Here is a 19,520-nt window from a genome sequence, read left to right on the forward strand (position 1 = left end):
TACCTTGTATGGTGTAACTTAAGCTGTGTGTGTGTCCGTGTCGTCTGATCTGGCTTATAATTTAAATTTGTACTCGTTTTGTACTCAATTGCTCCATAATTATTACACATGTTAGTACGTGTATGTATGTGTGTATGTATGTATGTATGTATGCGTATGCGTTTGCGTATGCGTATGTTTATGCACATAATTTTCAAATAAGAAATGCCATTAAATTTAGTTACAATCGTGGGTGTTTTCTTAGAAACTTAATGACTAAATGATCGCGCCAAAATATATATGTATGTATGCATAGTACGTAATTTTAAAGATCTTTTTAGTAGCTAGTGAAATCGTTTCTCTGTGCTGGCCGAGAATTTCTTTTGCATTTGTCGATAAAAGTATTACTCAAAATTGTATTTTGATAAGAGTTCATTCCGTTTGCTTTAGCATCGTCAATCGATTTGTTATGTTTTGTTATAAAACGTTGCTTAGTAAATAGTTATGTGGGTTTTGCAAATTACAATGCTCGCTCCTTACTATATCTTTGAAAATCTTTGAAATCATCTCAGGATGATTATTAGTCATAAGGTTGTTCGCCGACTCGCTTTATTTTAGCCTAAGTAATACGAAAAAAATTTGAATACCTGATTTAAGTTTTGGATTCGTTTAGTGTTCTTTTAATTACATTAGTTGCTACGTGTATATGAGCATTTGTTTGCATTACAATTATTCGTAGGTGTAAATGGGCAACGTGTTTTTGGAATATTCGGTTTATTTGAAAAAATACCTGCTTGCATTTAATTAAGTATTTTTGGTATGTATTTTGTAAAAGTTATTCAACTATCTGTATGAATGTGTGTATTTGAGTGTAGTAGTTATGTAAGTTATTGGTTTGTTTCTCATTTCTCATTTTGATTCTTAGCCTTTGGCAAATTGTTCAGTATCCTCATGACTTGTAGTAATTGGTTGTGCCTAACATACTCATTATTCTATAGATATATACGTTACATTTAAATGCTTTATATTTTGAATTATGGCATTCGGTATTCTCTTAAATCTCAATAATTGTCCTCCCTATTTGTTTTTGCTTGTAGTTAATGTTTTTTTGTTTGTTTTTTTCACTTTTTATTTTTTACACAATTTCTAAACTGTGGCTTTTAGAAAACGGCGCTCATTTGTAATGATATAAGTATTAGTTCTTTAGTATTGGTTTAGTAAATCTCACACAAATATAAAATATGGCATTCTCTCAGATGTCGCTAGGCCCGAAACGATGCGATATATATGATATATATGTACATGCGTTTTTTTTTGGGGATGCCCTGCGTGCGCTTTGTGTGCGAGTGTTTTGAATGATTCGATCTGGATCACAAGAAATGAACGGCGCTTTAAGGTGTACGATTGGATAAAATGAGGTTACGAGTATATTATGGCGATCGTGTGTGTCCCCGAGATCTCTGCCCGGGGGCTGGCTAAACTAAGGTGTAAAATAATTACGATATCTACTCTATATAGCTCTAAGTGGGTTCGTCTTGCCCCCTGCCTTCTGGTGTATATTATGTGTATATAAATATTGTATATGTTTTTTGTTGCCACCGCTCTCGTAGAGCCGTCAGCATTTTTGCATCTTTTTTTTAGGTTAGTTTAGTGATTTAGATTTTAGATTTTAGGGTTTTTGTTTGTTTTGCGCATTTTATGCAATCTTGCTTTATTTGTGGAAGGAGTGTTAGCTATGTATCATCTCTCCGTCGATCCGTTGAAGTCGGGTTTGAACACAAGTACAAAGAATAGAACGTGAACGCCTCAAAACAGTAAGAACATAACGTAAACTAAGTAACTAAGTTGTCTAATACATTTTACAATCCACGCCTGCTCTTTAGCTCTTTTCCTACAATCGGTCCTAGTCGGCTCTACGTGTGTGTATACATTTGCTATTAAAAATCGTTCCACCTCTAGACAGATAATTCAGCTAATTCATGCGTTGTCCATGACTTTATTAAGTTTCATCGTTTTGTTTTTGTTTTATTTGTTTCTTTTGCGAGGAACATGTCACCTAAATGTGTATTCAATACGCCCTTATATTGCTCTGGATTTTCCATACGTTTTTACTATGCCACGCCCGCTAAGTCTACTAAATGCTAATGAACACATTGAGTCAAAAATTATAACTTCTTCGTTATTTTGTTTCAGGTTTGTTTTTTTTTTAACTTCCCCAAATCTCCCTCTAATTTTAGCTAACCCCTCCTTCTTTCAACCTGCCGTGTATCCTGTAGGTAAATCCTTTCACAATAATTACAAAGTAACGACACAAACCAAAGCCCTGTGATGCATGATCGGTATGAATGAGTGGGGAAATGTCGATGACTGTCAGTTAAACTCGGTTTCAGCTATGCCCATTATGATTCGTGACTTGATGATCGGGTCTATATGATATCTGTATCGCTTTATGTGCGAAAGTATGTATGTTAAGCTATTTTAAATTACTTTACGTTATCAATGTCATTGCAATTTAGGAGTGTTGCTTTTTTCACTTATTTTGGCCTCACCATATATGGTTCTTTAGTTGGCTCCGAAATTGCGGTTTAGTTAATCAGTCTTTATATAAAGTTCAACGAAAAGTCAGCGAGTTCCTTCCATATTTTCTGCTTTTTGTTTGTTTCTTTGTTTTGCTTTGCTTCCTTTCACAAAGTTCGGGTTCTCACATGCTCAGTCTCAATTATAAGAAAATTATAAAAATACATATGTCCCAAAAAAAATTAATTTTAAAATAAACGCAAATCAGAACTGAACAAACAAATTATAAATATAATACAAACATTAATACCATTCCACAGTGCTTCTGCAAATCATGTTTAGTAACTTTTGTCGAACGTAGTTTCCTCATTCTGCTAAGCAACTCCGTAAAAAACACAATCGCCGACTGTTCATACCTTCTTCTATCAGCTAGCAAACTGCCTTTCAGTCTAACTAACAGGTAATAATATTTTCATCTAGTAAATGGTTGAGTTCCCTTTTTGCTTTATCTTTTACTAGGTTCGGTAACTCTACTGAATGCTTACGGACCCTACGTCTATATACCTCCTAAATCCTACTCAACTCTGCCTTTCGCTTTAGTTTTTGTTTTAGTTATAGTTCTAGTTGGTTGGGCTTGTATATTCGCTAGATATATGCATATGCGTATAGATATAGATATCCATAGATACATATGTGTAATTCGTATTGTATTGTAAATTACCAAATCGTAACCGTAACTCTTAAGCAATATCGAGGTAATCGTTGTAGCACTTAAGCTAAAAATTTTCGCTAATTTTCATGATTTCAGATTTTTTCCTTATTAAATCGGTTTCGGCACCTGTTCATAATCGTTCTGTTTTTTGGAACTCTACGCTAACGTTTAGCTTTTGTAAATGGTCTAAAAAAGATCGGCACTCGTGGCCTTTTTAGAATACGTGCACAAACCGCTTGTAAGGGTTTGACCCTTCTTTGGAGTCTGGCGACAGTTCAATGAGGAACACAATGCGGCCGTCTGGCATTATGGCCACATCGCAAGTGCGATCTTTCTCGTCCAGCGTGGGCGGCATCAAGGGATTGATGGAGGGTCGCACCTCGATCTATTTTGGAGAAGAAAATAACATGTTAGGGAAGTTCAAAGAGTCTATGGGTTGATCCTAAGCTGAAAAGTGTGACTTACATCCCACATAAAGTCCAGGTTTTGATTGAAGACCAGGATGCGTTGATTCTTGGAATCGGCCACAATGATGCGGCCCTCGTCGTCACAGCACAGGCCGGAGGGTCGATTAAACTCGTGGAAGCCCGATCCCTCATGTCCTTTCACGGAAAGAATCTGCAATAAATTCGAAAACAAATTACCACCAATGGAACCATCTTATTTACAATCATACATACGTCGTTGATGTCTGGGTCAATCAGGTAGAGGCAGTGGTTGTCAAAGTCAGACACTATGATGTTGCCCGTGGGCGTGTAGCAAACGCCTCGTGGCGAGGCGATTCCTTTGGTTTGCCCATGGTTGTCGAACACTATCTGGCGGATGAAGCGTCCCTCAGAGTCGAACTGCTGGATACGATGATTGCGCGAGTCGGTGACCACAATTTGGCGGCGCGAGTTCACTGCCACATCCCACGGATACTGGAACTGGCCGTACTCCTTGCCGTAGCTGCCGAACTTGAGCAGGAAGACGCCGCTGGCGGTGAATATTTGCACACGGTGATTGTCCTTGTCCACCACAATAATGCGATTGTCAACGTCTACACAGATTCCAGCGGGCAGGTCGAACTCTCCATTGCCCACACCTTTGCGGCCAAACTTGAACTTCAGGGAGCCATCGGGATTGAAAACCTGAACGCGATTGTTGCGGCGATCGGATACGAGCACGTGGCCCATCTTATCCACGCATAGACCCCATGGCCGGCTCACCTGTCCGTCCTCGTGGCCCTCAGTGGCGAAGGATAGCGAGAGAGCATTTGAGTTACGCACCTTAACCAGATCCATGCATCCCGGAATGGCCTGAGTGGTTCGCGGCGCACTGAAGTGTAATCCCGGTGAGCTGCGCAGTCCATTGAGTTCCCAATCAAGCGCAGCGCTGGACATGCCACCGGACATCCCACAAGCACTTCCACCGCGTGGTTGCATGATGGGCGATGGAATCCGGAAGCTATTGTCTCGCAATAGGGGACGCCGAACAGTTGTGGAAGCAACACTCATCGGATTGTTGGGCATGTTCATACCAAAGGCCAAGTCCATACCGTTTGACACGCCAACGCCTCCGACTACTCCAGCAACGCCTCCAACAACTCCCACGGAGGCCGCGGCCACGGCATTTACACTCGAGACGCTTGGCACGATTCCGTTGCTGCTAGAGACGATGGGCAAGTTTTTGTCGTCCACCAGGATTACGCCGCCCTGGTTGCGGATGTCCTGTAGCAAGCTGTAATCTGGTGGGGCGAAGGCAAAGACTTCCTGTTTTGGCTGTAGGTCCTTATAGATGCCCGCAAACTGCTCCATCTGCCGCTGGCCATTGGTCAACTTCATGGCAATTTCGATCTGGTCCATGTTGCAGGCATTATCCGCCACCTTGCTAAGCATATCTGAGGTTTCGGAGAGTCCAGCGAGAGCAGACTTTAAGCCTGCCATCTGATCGTGCAGGATGGCCAGACGACGCTGGCGGAGCTTTTCCACAAAGTCTAAAAGGAAACGCTCGCGGTCTTCGATGGCAATGATAAACTGACGGAATGCCTTTCGTATATTATCGCTCAGCTCACTGCAATTGCGCTCGATAAGCCGAATGAAGGCCAGCGCTTTGTCAATGCTGCTCTTAATGCAGCGCGTGCCTACCTGGCTGCTTTCAATAGCGCCTTCCAGCTTCTCCTTCGAGCCCACCATAAAGCTCTGGATGGACGCGTAGCTGTGCTCCTTGTGCTCGTGCAGTGTGCAGCACTGGCACACCAGTTTCCGGCAGTAGTCACATACGTAGCGCAGCATCTCGTTGTGTATGTCGCAGATAAAGTTGCCGCTGGGCGGAGTTTGCGCATTTACCGAGCTGCCACCCGTGGGGGAGGCTCCAATAGGGGTGGGCAAGGACACGATCGAGTGGTTGGAGGACAGCGGACTGTTGCGATGCTCCCTCAGGCAGTCGTTGCACATGAACTCGTTGCACTCCAGGCAACGTATTGAAGCACTCACCTCGCACCAGCCGCAGCTGATACTCGAATTGTTTGATGACTCTGGTGACATTTTTGGATTGCTGCGGGCACCGCTGCCAATGGGTCCAATGCTGAAGTCGCCATGCGTGTCCAGGCCGCCCAGGAAGTTATTGATAAAGAAGTCTGCGCGTGGTGGTGAGCTAAAAAGGTTAATGAGTGATTTAATTCAGCTTCTCCAGGTTATTTAGTGTGTTTTTATCTTACCTCTGGCCTACGTTGGGCAGTAGTCCCACGTTGAGGTCCCAGGCGGGAAAGCTCTCCAGAATGCCCGCGAGCAGTCGCTCGGAGGAGTTGCTGCCGTTGCTGCTTACACTGCCGCCTCCACTTCCGTTGGCCGTTGAGGAGTTGGCCACACCGTTGGCGCTCGGCGCATTGCTGCTGGCCATTTGTTGCGGAACCGAATTGTTTGACAAAAGTTCCATCATAAGAGTGGGGAGATCACGTTTCTATAGCACAAGGCGGCAGTCAATGGAGTGGCGCTTTTTCGCTACAAAAATTTAGATTTACGAATAAGTTTAGAGACGTTTTGAGAAAACTCCAAGAAGCGGAGGGCTCGCGGATAACTGTTTTTTGGTTTTTTTCTAAGCTGCGTTTGGAACGCGCGCGACGTCGTCAGTTGCCGAAGGATAGCACCTAACTAAATTGGCCAAGGAAAAGGTGCATCATTAAGTAGTCCTAGACAGGCAGTTGCAGCTGGATCTAAGCATCATGTTAGGTAGCGGGAAAATTTCCCGACCGCTTGCCTGCCTTCTTATGCCGATCCACAAGGACCGACCCCGACCCTTGATCCTTTAAGTAGGCCCGTCCCGAATCCGAGAAAAGCAATGCAACCCGAGAAAGGCAGCTGTGCGGCGCGAGCAGCAGCAGGTCAGATTTGTGTGTATCTTTTGTATCTCTAAGAGTCTGCGATGCATTCATCCCATTGTCAAGTTATTTGGAAACCCGGAATTTCACCATTAGCCACGCATTTTCTAATTTATGAGCAAAAATGGCGAGTTTTCGCGCGCAATTCGGCGAACTGGCTGTGCGCTCCGTAGATACTTTCTGTAACCCAGATACTAGAGTCGGGAAATTACTCCCCAAAAACAAGGGAAAACAAACTGGACTGAGATTAGAAACCACCCTACCGCGGCCCCAGCTCAGCGCTCAACCTTATCACGTAGTTACAAAATTTTCCTGCTTTTACACCCACCACCTCGCATTGCCGGCAATGCGCAAGCGACTTTTCCGGCGGGAAGAATGGGGTGGAAAACCCAAAGACAACGTCATAAAAAAAACAGACGGAACTGGTTTCCATCTCCAAGACGAGCCGCGTAGTCCCAACAAAACGACCGACTTTTATCCCTCCACCGGGTAAGGATTACGGAGCTGTTTCTTACACACTTTGAGGAAAACTTGACGACAAAACGAGTATTTCCTTTGTTTTGACTTTTGGTGATTTGAGTTAATTTATAATATGACTTAAGGTATAGCAAATCCAGTTTATGAATGGTTCTAATTTTAATATATCTCTTTAGAAGAAAATAGCCTTAGGATTTAGACAAATTTGCGTATTGATAAAAAGGAATACCCTTTCTAGTTTGGTTCAAGGTAAAATTTTAAAGCAAACCATATTTTTAACTTCAAAACAAACTAAGAATTTAGACCACACAAATTTTAAAATAAAAAAAATCAATTTTAAGGATTATCTTTATATTCCTTTACTTAAAGGAACCCTAATTATAAAACCATTTTGACAAGGGGATCTAACAAAACGTCAAATATTGGAAATGTTTTAATACTATATTATTCAATATGCAAGAAAATAGTCCGTTCGCAGAGGTTTTCAAAGAAATCATAACAACGAGAATTTCCATACTATCGACAGTCCAAGAAAAGGAGTTGTGGGCAATGGTTGCGATGAAATCAATACACAAACTCAGCTTTGGTACTCTTTTTCAGCTAAACAATGCAACGCCCTAGGAAAGGAATGCACTTTAAGGATATTTTCCAACCGTGTAGAGAGCGGCAACAAAAACAAGAATAAGAAGAACAAGAGCAGGAAAAGGACTCTGTGCAGAAGGAGGATGGGGAGGAGGAGGAGGAGGCATCAGCGAAACTACCCTTGTCACCCTTGAACGTTTTCCATTGAAACGGCTCTGTCTCCGAGTAGCAGGACGTGGAAAAAACATGACCAAGAAGTTAAAGTCCTTTTACAAACACATAGACACACACACACAAACGCGTACAGTGGTACATTTGTGTTCGTGCAGCAAGGATACGACGCAAAAACAACGGGGGATGAGGACGAGGGTTGTATTTACACAAGTTTCTGTACATGTCCGTATGTAGGTGGTTTCTGCGCCGCAAATCGTACGTATGTATTATATATAGGTGTATGTATATTTTCCAAAAACGGAAAAGTGTCGAGAGGAATCTTTTGAGGAATCTTAGGAGCCGGGAAAATCAATATATGCATTTGGCAGAAATTGGACTAAAGTCTATCAAATTCTGTTGATACTGGCACGCTCTTGCACCCTCTTTCGCTCTCTACGTGCATCTCCTTCGCGTACACACCTTGTTTAGCAGCCGCATGCAAGACGCTTCGCTTTTGTTGTTGGGTCGCGCGTTCAGTACCGATTTTCGCTAATTGATTCGATTTTTGATTTGATGCGGTGCCGATTCCGTTTTGAATTGGCTTGGCTTTGCCTTTTCTGCGGATTTTCGCGAGGCGAATTTTGTTTTCCAGGGAGTTCTTATGCGTAATCCGTTCGCTCCGACAATCGTGTATTCCTTATTCCGACTGAAGAAGATACATCCGAAACCGAAACTGAAAACACAACATAACACTCGAGTCGCTCGCTCTCTGTCTCTCTCTGTTGCTTTTGCCGCTCATCAACATCATCATCGCCTATGTAGCCTAAACAAAATATAAAAAATAAACCCAAATGTATCTCACAGTTTGTTTTTCGATTTTGATGTGCGCGCGCGCGCTCCAAAAAAGTCGCTCTCTCTTTTGTTTCGCTCGCTCTCTCCTCCTATTTCATTCGCTCTCTATCTCTCCTTCGCAGGGGCGCACGGACACTAGCACACTCATGCACGGGAGGCTCACATGTACATTTTTATCTTCTATTTATTTTCACTTATGCCGCAAAGAACTGCATTTAATGCAGAGGGTCGACGCAGAAGTTTGGTTAGATGTACTGTTACTAACCTCAAACAATCGAACCGCTTGTTGGGGAATAACGGCTAATAGGATAATGGCGTCCGTTTCGGTGCAGGGTATAAGGGGCGTATGTGTTGTCCGACAAGCAGGTCTTCTTACGCGGATTACGAATCTAATATTTTTCCCATCCAACTTAGTAAATAACTCTGGTTCTATCTATGTACATATGTATATAACAATAACATAATACGTGCACCATTGTTTTTTCACTCACTTGTCAAATTCATTAACTCTACGCGGTCCTAGGGTATCCCATAGTCGTCACTCTGCTTCAATTCGATTTAATCGTCAGTTTTTCTTCCTTAATTATGCGAGTGTTTGATCGATGTAAAAAGCTGGCAAACTCTTTGGAAATCGCTTATCGTCGCTGCGTTTACAAATTGTTTACATTTTCCAAGCGTTTTCGGTAGAATCTCATTTACCCGTGGTACCACCCTCGTGCACTTCTCCTGCAAGCGAACGAGAAATCGAAAAAGCCATGAACAATTATTCCTATTGTGCGTTTTCTTCTTCTTCCAATTACTTTGGCGGCGTGTTTTAGCTGCACTCTGTGGTGGCGCCCAGCTTTTTGTTTGGCCCAATCGAACGTCTCCAATTCTGACCCACTTATTGCGGCGGGGACTAGGACTCGAGTTCGGCTCAAAATCTTCACTCCAACCTTCACGCACGCATTTAACCAACAAACTGCAAAACTCACGTTCATGCGCTCGGCGCTGCCGCTGCCTCTTCCTCTTATTTCTGCCGGCTCTCTTGTTTCGACGCTGCCCTTCTGCTAGCTGGCTTTTGTTGTTTTTGTTATTTGCGCCCCTGTTCGTTTAGGGTATTGGGCATAGCCGAATTGAATGTTTAGTTTTTAATGATCACATCACACAATTATGTGTATGTTTCTTTATACTTGAATTTGTTTACCCCAAAGAATTTTGAATAACGAAAATAAAGTTTATTTATATACTTTATATATTTAAATCCTTTCTCTTGGTCATAAATATTTTTGTGATTGCTTATCACAAGGAATTTATTTTGCTCAAATTAAAAAAAAATCCCTTATAAATCAGCAATTACAATTTTTAGTTTCGAGCAAAAACAATTCAACATCGAAGTCGAATCTCAGACTTAGCGAAATTTTTAGAAATGTAAGCCCCCTTCCAAAAGAAACATATTGAGCAAATTGCAGAACTATTCATTGCCGTCACTATTCACCGAACTCCCTGATTAATTTTCAAAATATGAAGCTATTTTCTGCTGAAAAATACCGCTTTCTTATAGGGAATTCCCAAGTTGCCTACGCTCTACACAATTTTCCCATTCGGAGCGCACTGAGAGAACGAGAGATTGAGATTAGTGAGCGGAAAAGAGCGAGCGAGAGCGCAAAACATTAACATTAACGGCGCATGTGGCGCGAAAATGCGGATGGAATCACTTTGTGGTTGTTGTTGTTGTTGCACTGCGGATAGTTTGTTGTTGTTGCCGCGTGCACCACCCTTAAAGAACTTGTTTTGCACTGACAGAAATTTCGAGCCGCCTGTGGCTGGAAAAATACAATTGCAACAGCCGTGGCCGTGGATAATTGGAAACTCGAACTGCGGGCGGCGTGCGCAGGTTAAAGGCGCAGGTGCACCGGAACGCAGATACAGGAAGACACAAGTAATCATGCTGGCGTGGTCGATTATTTTAAGTGTAGATATGTATTGTAATGCAATATGGTATGTATTGAAGTGTGTTGGTACGAAGGAAAGCAGGCCGGAATACTGATTACATGCTACGAATGTTGGCAGATTCACAGAGTTGGTCAGTCGAGTTCTTATAATACTGTAAGCTAGGCTTATAAAGTACTTATCCCCACATCCCCCCGGGCATTCGCGAAGTCAGCCAAACTCCAGCTCCTCGATGAGCACGTTCTGCAATTTCTGGCGCACGCGCAGCCGCCGACGGCTGTCCAATCTTTGAAGGAAGGGCATCAGACTGAGCAGGAACATGCGATCCGCCTCGTCCTGGAGATCTCCCCCCGAGGGATCCGTATTCGTGGCCGCATCCGTGCTTATATACTTGAAAGGCAGATCGGCGGAGGGTGACTGCGAGGTGGAGAACACCTTGGCCTCCTGCTCGCTCTTGAGGCTGGATCCGTGACTGGTGTTGTTAGCCTTGGCTTTGGTCACCGCCTGCTCCATTTCGTCATCGTCATCTAGCACTTCTATGGTGAATACACCAGAACTAGCAGCATCGGCACGATTGCCGCGTTCCTCTTCCAAGTTCTCCGAGGCGGCATCCTCATCGAAGTCATCGTCATCCTCCTCGTCCTCCTCCCTCTGACAGGGCTCCGATTTAAACCTCTTATTCTCCGGCGGCTGGCATTCGCGATCCTCGAAGAACGAACTAATGTCCGAAAAGCTGGGCTGATGTAGCTCCGAGTCATAGCTGTGGCTAAGCTCGCAGATGGGCTCCGTGGCCACAATGGGCATTGAGTCATACTTGTCCGGCCCGAGCACATTATTGTTCTCCGTCCAGTGTCCGGGTGGATGCTTCTTGCTGCTGCTCCGCGTCTGACGCATGATATTCTCGTGAACGGCGGGTTCCATGAACCGCATGTCGTTGTAGAAGCGCCACGACGAGGGCGTCTCATTAGACAGGTTATTGCGGATGTACACCTTGCGAAAGTTGTCCCTCAGGTGGCCCCACTTAATGCGGCAGATGTCGGCTGTGGCGGGGAAATCATTTTAGTGGGGAGCGCAGAGGAGCAATAGTCAGGCATACACTTACCTGGCAGATTCACATCCTGACCCACCTCGAACCAAACAGGCGTGATGTCGCTGCGCTTCTGGCCATTGGCATTGTTGCGCAGCCACAGCATCGGACGTCGTGAAACTGCGGCAATAAGGCGCTTCACCGTTTCAATGGGTAGTTTGGCTGTGTTGGTGAAGGCAAAGGAGGCGGAGGCAGAGGCGGCGGCAGAGGCAGAGCCAACGGAGGCCGCCGACGATGACGCATTGTAGGCCATCTCCATGTCCAGATCCGAGTGGCCAATTTCCGATAGCCAGAAAACTAGTAAGCCAGATCCAGTTCCGATACCAAGTTTCCCGGCAAGCGACTCGCGCAGCTCAAGCGTTCAGGCAGCACTGAAAATACGAAAATACGGGCACCACGAAGTGTACGGCCCAGCCAGCAACAACCAGTTTACGTGCCTTTTGGCGGTGCCGAGAGAGAATCGTGAAAAGAGCGGACGGAGCTGGTTGCGACGGCAAAGGCGATGGCGGAGGCGGAGCAGCGGGATCGGGAAGGAGGAGAGAGGCTTGAGCAACAGGCTTTGCCACGAACTGAAGACTAAGAAGAGGAAGAAGAAGCAGAAGAAGAAGAAGAAGAAGGCGCAGGAGGAGAAGCAGGCGCAGGCGAGGCGGCAGAACAGCAACTGACAATATTATCCGGATGTTAAGCTTCCGCTGCGCTGGCCGCAACTCTGAGTCGTATTTGCGCTTTTTACGGTTGTTAACTTCGCCGTTGTGGGCCCACCGTAACGAATCCAATATGCTCTGCATTAAAAAAAGAGGTTATTGCAATAACATTCCAGCCGTATAGCGACTTGAGCGGACATGTCACGCTCTGGCGGGAAAGGTTTTTCCAGAGAGCCCTATGCACCTCCCCCATCGTTTCTCGAATATTTGGTATCCTTTTCCCGGTAGCAACGATTGAAAATTCATAGTGTAGCGTATTAAGAGCGGTGTAGCGTACTTTGTTTATTTTTATCAAAACTGGATTTTACTACGGTCGGCTGGCTGGGCCGCTTGGAAATGGAGCTGGAGTGAACGTACAAAATTCACGCCACGCCAGTGGAGCCACTGCCACAGCGTACACACATATGTATGTACATACAGACGAGGGTGTGTGGGAACAAAAGCTCCAGCTGGAACGATCGTGAGCCTGGAACCGAAGACTGTATCCGTTGTCTGTATGTGTGTACATACGTACATATGTATGTACGTATATGCTTGCTCGTTTCGTCTCCTCTTCTTGGGACTGCGAAAATGCAAGTGAAGCAGACACGACAAGTGGCGACCGGGGTTATTTATCAGATCTTCTGTAGCTTTGCGGTTGGGTTTCAGCCTGACATTTGATCCTCGCCGCAATTTATACTCGTCTTCCAACCCACACTGCGAAAATTACACACACACATTCGTATTTTTGTATGTACGTGGACGGACAGCCGGCCAATAAATGGGAATCCAACACCGTAATTGGCCATTTTCAAGAACGTCTTGCAAAGAAAACTGGGGAAAATATACAGACACACCTAAGTATCTATGTATACGAGGTGTGTATGTATATGTATACGGACCGGTTCTTTGTTTCCGATCCGGTTAACTTTTAAGGAATACGGAGTTTGTTTTGAATGCCGAAGTGTTTGCTACAGCACAAGGGGTTTTAATGTACCTAAATAATTATGTTTTAATTAAATTTCGATAAAATATTGAATAAATGGCTTTTAAAAACCCTTTGTCAAATCTCGATATCTCCAAAAAATTAATTGGGAACCGACTTTACAGATATACATACATACATATTATATTTATTGACATTCAACGAAACTCCAGGATTGAGCGAACATATATTGTATATATAAGCGATAAGTACTTGGTTCCGGAATCCACACGTACATGTAACAAAAGTCGAATCGCACACTTAACAATAGAGAAATTCTTTACGGTGTATGAGAGATGTCGATTTAAGAATCTTGAATATATATGTTTAGACATATGGTATATACTACACGTACAGTATGCATATTTATAGTGAGTGGTAAAGGTAATGAAGCGCCCTGCTAATACTGGCCCAACCGAATCGAAAGCGCCTGCGCTCGGTTATGATAATGATGATGGTGGTGGAGGTGTCGTTCACACAGCGGACAGGCTGTGTTCATCCTCGATGTTGTTGTCCTCGTCTTCCAGGGGCAAAGACGCGGACGTACAACGCTTTCGGTTTCCCCCGGTAGGATTACCAGCTGCCTGACTCACGGTCATAATAGAATAGCTCTTAGAGGCGGGCTTTCGCGGACTGGCGACGGTATCCTTCTCCAAAGTAGACAAATCGCCATTGCTGTGACCATTGCTGCTATGCGGTGAGCAGCTACCATTGCTGTTAGCGGTTCCCGATAGGATCCCAGCTCCGTTTGCATTACCGTTGCCAGCACACGCCTCGTTGATGAAGACGTCCATGTGATCAATGGTGTCGTTTAAAGCAAAGCTCTGATCCCGGCGCTCACTCTTCTTCCACAGATAGTAGAAATGGACCAACTCGCGCATGGTTCTAGTGCGCACCTGAAAGAGCCCAACGAGCCCATAGATTACTTGCTTGGGCGATCCGCAGGCAATGGACGCTCCTTTACCTGGTTTTGACGTATCTGATAGAAGTCCTTGCCGAACCGCTGAATGCCCTCCTCGAACTTTAAACACTCGTCCTCGGACCAGCTGCTCATAGTATCAGTGAGGGGCAGGACGTTCATGCGCTTGCGTCGTAGGGCTTCTTTGAAGTCGTAGCCGCACTGGACAAGGAGATGCAGCGCCTGCTCGTTGTCTTTTACCACCAGCTCCTGATCGCCAGAGGCACTTGGGGCAGGCGGAGCCTTTGGAGGCGTGGTTGGAGATGTAGTAGGACCCGGTTCGACAGTGGCGCCTGTAGCTGCACCTTCTTCGTCCGCCCCAGCCCCTTCCTCCGGTGGAACTATGGATCGGGTTTCCTGTATCTTGGCCAGATATTCCTCCACCTCGCGCTCGCTGACTTGACTGGGCTCCCAGATCAACTGATCCTCGTTCTCATATGGCAATATGTCGCCATATTGCGAGAGCCCCTCCGGAATCTCAGCCTGATAGTCGTGGCCCACCATTATTATTTTCCGTGCATCGTCCAACTCGGATTCGCTTTCCTCCTCCTCCTCGGCCTCCACTTCATCGAACAGCGTTTGAAGTGGAGTGACTATAAAAGGGTTACATAATGGGAGTGTTAATTAGATTCGGACTCGTTTTAGCTTTAAACATACATCTTTCCGTTTCCTCTCCACATGTGGGCGTCAGGTCGATGAAGGATTCATCTGGATAAAGATCCAGCAAATGCGAGCGATGCTGCTTCTTCATCGCCTCATACTTTGGCACATCCTCTGTGTCCATGGACGAAGCTTCTCCTGATTCTGGTGGTGATGCTTGCTTATCTGTCACTTCCTTGGGTTCCTCCTGGTCTATACTGTCATGTTTTTCCAGTTGCGATGCGCTGCTCGAAGTGGAAGTCGACGTTTGAGCCATCTCCGTGTCCAGTTCCTGATACTGGCGCTTGGTGGCCCTACGTGCACGTCGTGAACTGCAACTTGAACGGTTCAAGCTGCTTAGTGCAGGCGAAGCCGATGTGCCACCATATTTGGCCAGCAGCTCCTCGATGGGCATCTCGCTCTCCTCGCGCAGTGTGGCGATCTCGTCCTCAGCACTGTGCGCCTCCATGTCCGCAAGAGCCTCCTCCTCGTTCAGCGTGGCCTCGTCGTCAAAGTCGTTGACCATCATGTCGATGGTGGGCTCAAAGGTGGTGTCCGCCACTGAGGAGGACGGCGACATGGGCGGTTGGACGCTGGTGCTGGTGTTGTCCGAACTGTTAGCCGGCGACTTGCGGCGCTCACGCTTGGTGGGCGTAACGGACAAGTCGCTGTTGGCCAGACTGCCGGAGTCCGCCGACGCCTCGGAGGCGCTGTGCTGGGAGTGCTCCGACGATTTCCCGAACTCCATCATTTTCCGTACACACAGTGTGGCAGCGGCCAGAGCGCCAAAATATCTGCACTTCGCCTGCGCAAATGCGCTAAAAAACGGCACTGCTTAAGGGTATTCCTTTATTAGTAAGGGCACTCTAAAATTTTCAAATTTTGTTTTTCTTGAAATTGGAGAAGTCCTATTTTGCCCACAGCAATGGTTTATTAATTATTCCAATTTTAAGATTTAGTTTTTCTGCATTTTTTAAGTTTTTTTTTATTTTATTTTTAAGTATAATATAAAATAATAAAATATCAAAACATTTTATGTAGCAAGCAAATTTTAACGCCAATATATATATTTTACAGAACAAAACTACTCGAAAAGTAAACAAATTGTATTCGAATATAAATTAATACCTACCGCAATGTATAATTATACTTACGAAATAAAAGACAATTTCGTTCACAAATTTTTGATTAGAATTGTTTATGCTAGACTGTTGAAAAATTGTGAAAAAAAAAGAGTATTTTGACATTTTTTATTGAAAACATTTTTTAAGATGCGCTTAAAAATAGGAATGAATGAATTTTTTGTTGGTTTTTAATGAGATAAATACAATAAAATTAACAAATGCGAATGGTGTTTTTTCCCATGACAACAATAGCGCCCTCATCTTGCACCTCCTTCAAAGCATCTTCAAACTGCTCGCGTGTGATCATCTGAAAGAATAGATCGTTTAAATAATAATTTGGTTATTGAGGAATATTACGTTATCACTAACAATTTGGGATCCTTCCTTAATATCGTTGAACAGTTTCTGATAGGGAACAGTAAGCACTTTGCCCTTCTTCTTTAGGTTTTCCTTGATGGCTGCCACCAAATCGGCGCGCTTTTTACGGGCGGCTGTTGATAAACCGGTGGTGAGAATGCCAACGTCGATTTTACCGGATAGGGGATCCGTGGCTGACTGCTTGAGAGCCTCGCGATGAAGCCGCCAAGCCTCCTCCACGTCCAGCAATTCTACCTCGTTGCTGAGCCGAACCTTGGCGTGCGCCTCCGACAGTCGGATTAGGCTCTCCAGCTGGCGCGGGTAAGCAGAAATCTGACCACGACCGGCGCCCACCTTTCGCATGTCCACGTAGGCCTGAATAAGTCGTTGTTGCGCTTCATCCGACAACGTGGGCGACAGATGCTCTCGGGCATAGGCGATGTAGTCGCGCAGGACGCTCATGTCCTACAAATTTTTGTATATATGTTACAGAGATATTCGAGAGATAATTTAAAGTTTATCAAAGCTACTTACAAACATAGTATCCTCCTCCTCATGACGGGTCACGTAGTACAAAGATACCAAATGGCTGGCAAGTCGCTTGTCAAAGATCTCATCCTGAGGATCCAGGACCAGAAAGATTAGGTCAAACCGGGACAGCAGGGTGTGCGGAAGCTGGACATTATCAATGATGTTCTTGCGCTTATTCCACTGAGACTCTGCGGGATTGGCGGCAGCAAGAATGGAGGTCCTCGCGTTTAGCTGACAGATGATGCCCGCCTTGGCAATACTCAGGGTCTGCTGCTCCATCACCTCGTGCAGTACACTGCGTGTCGAGTCGTTCATTTTGTCAAACTCGTCAATGCAGCATACTCCATTATCGGCCAAAACCAGTGCACCTCTGAAAATCAAACATAAGATTACAACCTAAATTCAAATCGTATATCAAGCTTTTAGATTTACGTTTGCAGGACCAGCTGACGAGTCTCCGGGTCTTTGGTCACATAGGCAGTCAAACCGACAGCCGAAGAACCGCGACCCGAGGTATACTGAGATCTTGGCACGAGGTTATAGACGTACTGCAGCATCTGGGACTTGGAAGTACCGGGATCACCGCACAACAGCAGGTGAATTTCCGATCTGAAGTTCTGACGGCCGAGAGTTGCATGCTTCTTTTTAGTGCCACCAAAAAGCTGCAGCAAGATGCCTTTCTTAATGTCGTCGTTCTCGTAAATAGATGGCGCAATGGCCCTGGCCAAGCGGTCATAGATGTCCGGTTTCTTGGCTAGCAGCTGTAGTAGCTCAACGCGCTCTGGCGGGAAGATGTGATCCTTGCTGGTAGGTATTTAAAATTAGCAAATTTTATTCTAACCAGTAATAGAATATAAGACTTACCCCTCCTCTTCCTCGTACAGTCGCTTGTTGTCTACCTTCCGGAAGTGAACCACATCCACGTGCGTCTTGTAAACGCTTTTAACCGACGAACTGATGCCTCCAGTCTTCAGTGGCGTGGCCCGGTAGATGCCTGTGACCGTAACGCGATCACCCGGCTGCACCTTGTCCACCAGATCGTTGTGAGCATACAAAAGCACATTATGAGGAGTCTGCCCTGCCGCCATGTCATCTGGAGACTCCTGGAGTTTAACAAGTTGCTTATCTGTAAACTCCGACCGATTGTGGATTAAACGGAAGCAGTGGTTCGTGTTGCAGTTGGTGCAGAGCGTTGGCTGGTTAATGCGACCGCGATCCACCTCGACGGTTGTACTGAAGGAACAGATGTTGCAGCTGAAAAAGGCTTCGCGCATCTCGGGAATGACGTTTGACGAGCGAATAACCATGCCACTAATGCTGATCAACTGGTCCATATCCTCTGGATTTAGGGATCGCATATTGCGCGTCTTATCAGCGTTGAAGGGTCGCACCTGAATCTGGTGTTCCAGAAGAGCAGCTGGGTATCGCTCGAAGAACATCTCGTTTATTGCCATGTCAAAACCAGGAATAACCTCCTGCGGATAGCAGATCAACTGGCGGTACAAGTCCTGATCAAAAGTCTTGAGATGGGCACAGTTGAGATTCAGATAGGGCTCCTCCAATGTGTGAATCTCTTCCAGCTTCTGAAGATACAGCGGCTGGTTAACATCGATATTTTCGGAGATTTCATCCTGCTCAGCACTTGGGTCAATAAAGCGCATTATAAACGACTTGAACTTGGATTTGCACTGGCTGACAACCACATTGGTGCCCCAGACGACCAGTTGAGGTGCTTGAGAGGATTCAGAGACGGGATCGGTGGTTTCAGAGCCCTTCTCTGGAATGGGTTCCAGCTGTAAAAGGGGAGCAAGTGAGTTGTGGTTTTTAAAGTGAGTTGCAGTCTTAGACTTACCCCAGAGCCGCCGCCGATGGCCACCTGGCGGATGCGCTTGTCCGTTCTTATATCGGGTCGGGCCCGCAGCGGAGTGCCTCTAATTCCGGAACGAGGCGTGCGAATGGAGCCCATCGAGCTGGGCGTGCCGTAGTTCAGCGGCGAACTTAGATCGATCTCGCTCATGTTCGCACCCAATCCTCGAGCCGGACTGGTAGCTGGCAAGCTGATATTTCCCGGCGAGGTGGGCGGCAAACTTATGTTGTCCGAGGGCCTGACAGCCCTCCCAGGACCCATACGCATGGGTGTCTCCACATCTTGCGACGCAATGCCTGTAAGCAAAAGGACGCTAGCTTTGCCAACAGAAACAACTTTTTGGGGCACGCCGATACTGACCTCTGGTGGGTGTGCGGGCACCTTGCTTGGGCGTCGCAGCTCCAACACTGGGCGAACGAGCGGGGCTTGACATTTCCTTAGAGAATATATTTATTTAATCCGTCCGTCCTGAGCAAAAACTGTAGCTGTTGTGACCAAAATTCCGACGATGTGGTTCGGCAGACCAGCTAAAAATTGGCGGGAAAATGCCAGCTGCAGTGTTAGAGAATACCTTAGGGTGAGTCAAGCAGTGCTAGAAATCGCTCTGCAGGGAATTGCGCGCCAAATGTTTAGGGGTTTCTGGGGTGCTATGAAAGTTAATTATAATTACTGTACATTTACAAAATCTTCTTTTTTTAATGTATTTTATTTAATTCAAACTTAGTCC

At 45.5% G+C, this 19,520-nt stretch overlaps 4 protein-coding genes and 1 long non-coding RNA gene across 7 annotated transcripts; 1 reads left to right on the forward strand and 4 right to left on the reverse strand.

Annotated features, from left to right (window-relative positions):
• Positions 1-1,654: 1,654 nt before the first annotated feature.
• On the reverse strand, positions 1,655-9,593 carry LOC6528429 (protein wech). 3 transcript variants are annotated; one of them, XM_015198875.3, is made up of 7 exons: positions 9,431-9,593; positions 9,122-9,356; positions 8,896-9,063; positions 5,907-6,189; positions 3,889-5,842; positions 3,674-3,826; positions 1,655-3,593 (listed from the first exon to the last, which is right to left on the reverse strand). In XM_015198875.3, exons 4-7 carry the CDS (start codon positions 6,125-6,127, stop codon positions 3,423-3,425), a joined length of 2,499 nt encoding a protein of 832 aa, XP_015054361.1. In that variant the 5' UTR covers positions 6,128-6,189; positions 8,896-9,063; positions 9,122-9,356; positions 9,431-9,593; the 3' UTR covers positions 1,655-3,422. The 3 variants fall into 3 exon arrangements, with proteins under 3 accessions (XP_015054361.1, XP_015054360.1, XP_002089475.2); XM_015198874.3 differs by lacking the exon at positions 8,896-9,063; XM_002089439.4 differs by lacking the exons at positions 8,896-9,063; positions 9,122-9,356; positions 9,431-9,593 and adding an exon at positions 8,259-8,520.
• On the forward strand, positions 6,186-8,175 carry LOC120320703. The gene is made up of 2 exons (XR_005560223.1): positions 6,186-7,585; positions 7,644-8,175. It is a non-coding gene; the product is annotated as an uncharacterized LOC120320703 (long non-coding RNA).
• A 980-nt stretch (positions 9,594-10,573) lies between the features above and the next one.
• Positions 10,574-12,414, reverse strand: LOC6528430. Its single transcript, XM_002089440.4, has 2 exons — positions 11,665-12,414; positions 10,574-11,602 (listed from the first exon to the last, which is right to left on the reverse strand). The coding sequence occupies exons 1-2, from the start codon at positions 11,906-11,908 to the stop codon at positions 10,773-10,775; spliced, it is 1,074 nt and encodes a 357-aa protein (XP_002089476.1). The 5' UTR covers positions 11,909-12,414; the 3' UTR covers positions 10,574-10,772.
• A 1,031-nt stretch (positions 12,415-13,445) lies between these two features.
• On the reverse strand, positions 13,446-15,692 carry LOC6528431 (mesoderm induction early response protein 1). The gene is made up of 3 exons (XM_002089441.4): positions 14,933-15,692; positions 14,282-14,868; positions 13,446-14,213 (listed from the first exon to the last, which is right to left on the reverse strand). Exons 1-3 carry the CDS (start codon positions 15,663-15,665, stop codon positions 13,791-13,793), a joined length of 1,743 nt encoding a protein of 580 aa, XP_002089477.1. The 5' UTR covers positions 15,666-15,692; the 3' UTR covers positions 13,446-13,790.
• Positions 15,693-15,945: 253 nt separating this feature from the next.
• On the reverse strand, positions 15,946-19,334 carry LOC6528432 (DNA replication licensing factor MCM4). Its single transcript, XM_002089442.4, has 7 exons — positions 19,154-19,334; positions 18,779-19,089; positions 17,791-18,719; positions 17,359-17,730; positions 16,930-17,296; positions 16,408-16,860; positions 15,946-16,345 (listed from the first exon to the last, which is right to left on the reverse strand). The coding sequence occupies exons 1-7, from the start codon at positions 19,224-19,226 to the stop codon at positions 16,250-16,252; spliced, it is 2,601 nt and encodes an 866-aa protein (XP_002089478.1). The 5' UTR covers positions 19,227-19,334; the 3' UTR covers positions 15,946-16,249.
• Between the last annotated feature and the right edge of the window lie 186 nt (positions 19,335-19,520).

This window comes from Drosophila yakuba, chromosome 2L (genome assembly GCF_016746365.2).
Source record: "Drosophila yakuba strain Tai18E2 chromosome 2L, Prin_Dyak_Tai18E2_2.1, whole genome shotgun sequence".
Lineage (NCBI taxonomy): Eukaryota > Metazoa > Arthropoda > Insecta > Diptera > Drosophilidae > Drosophila > Drosophila yakuba.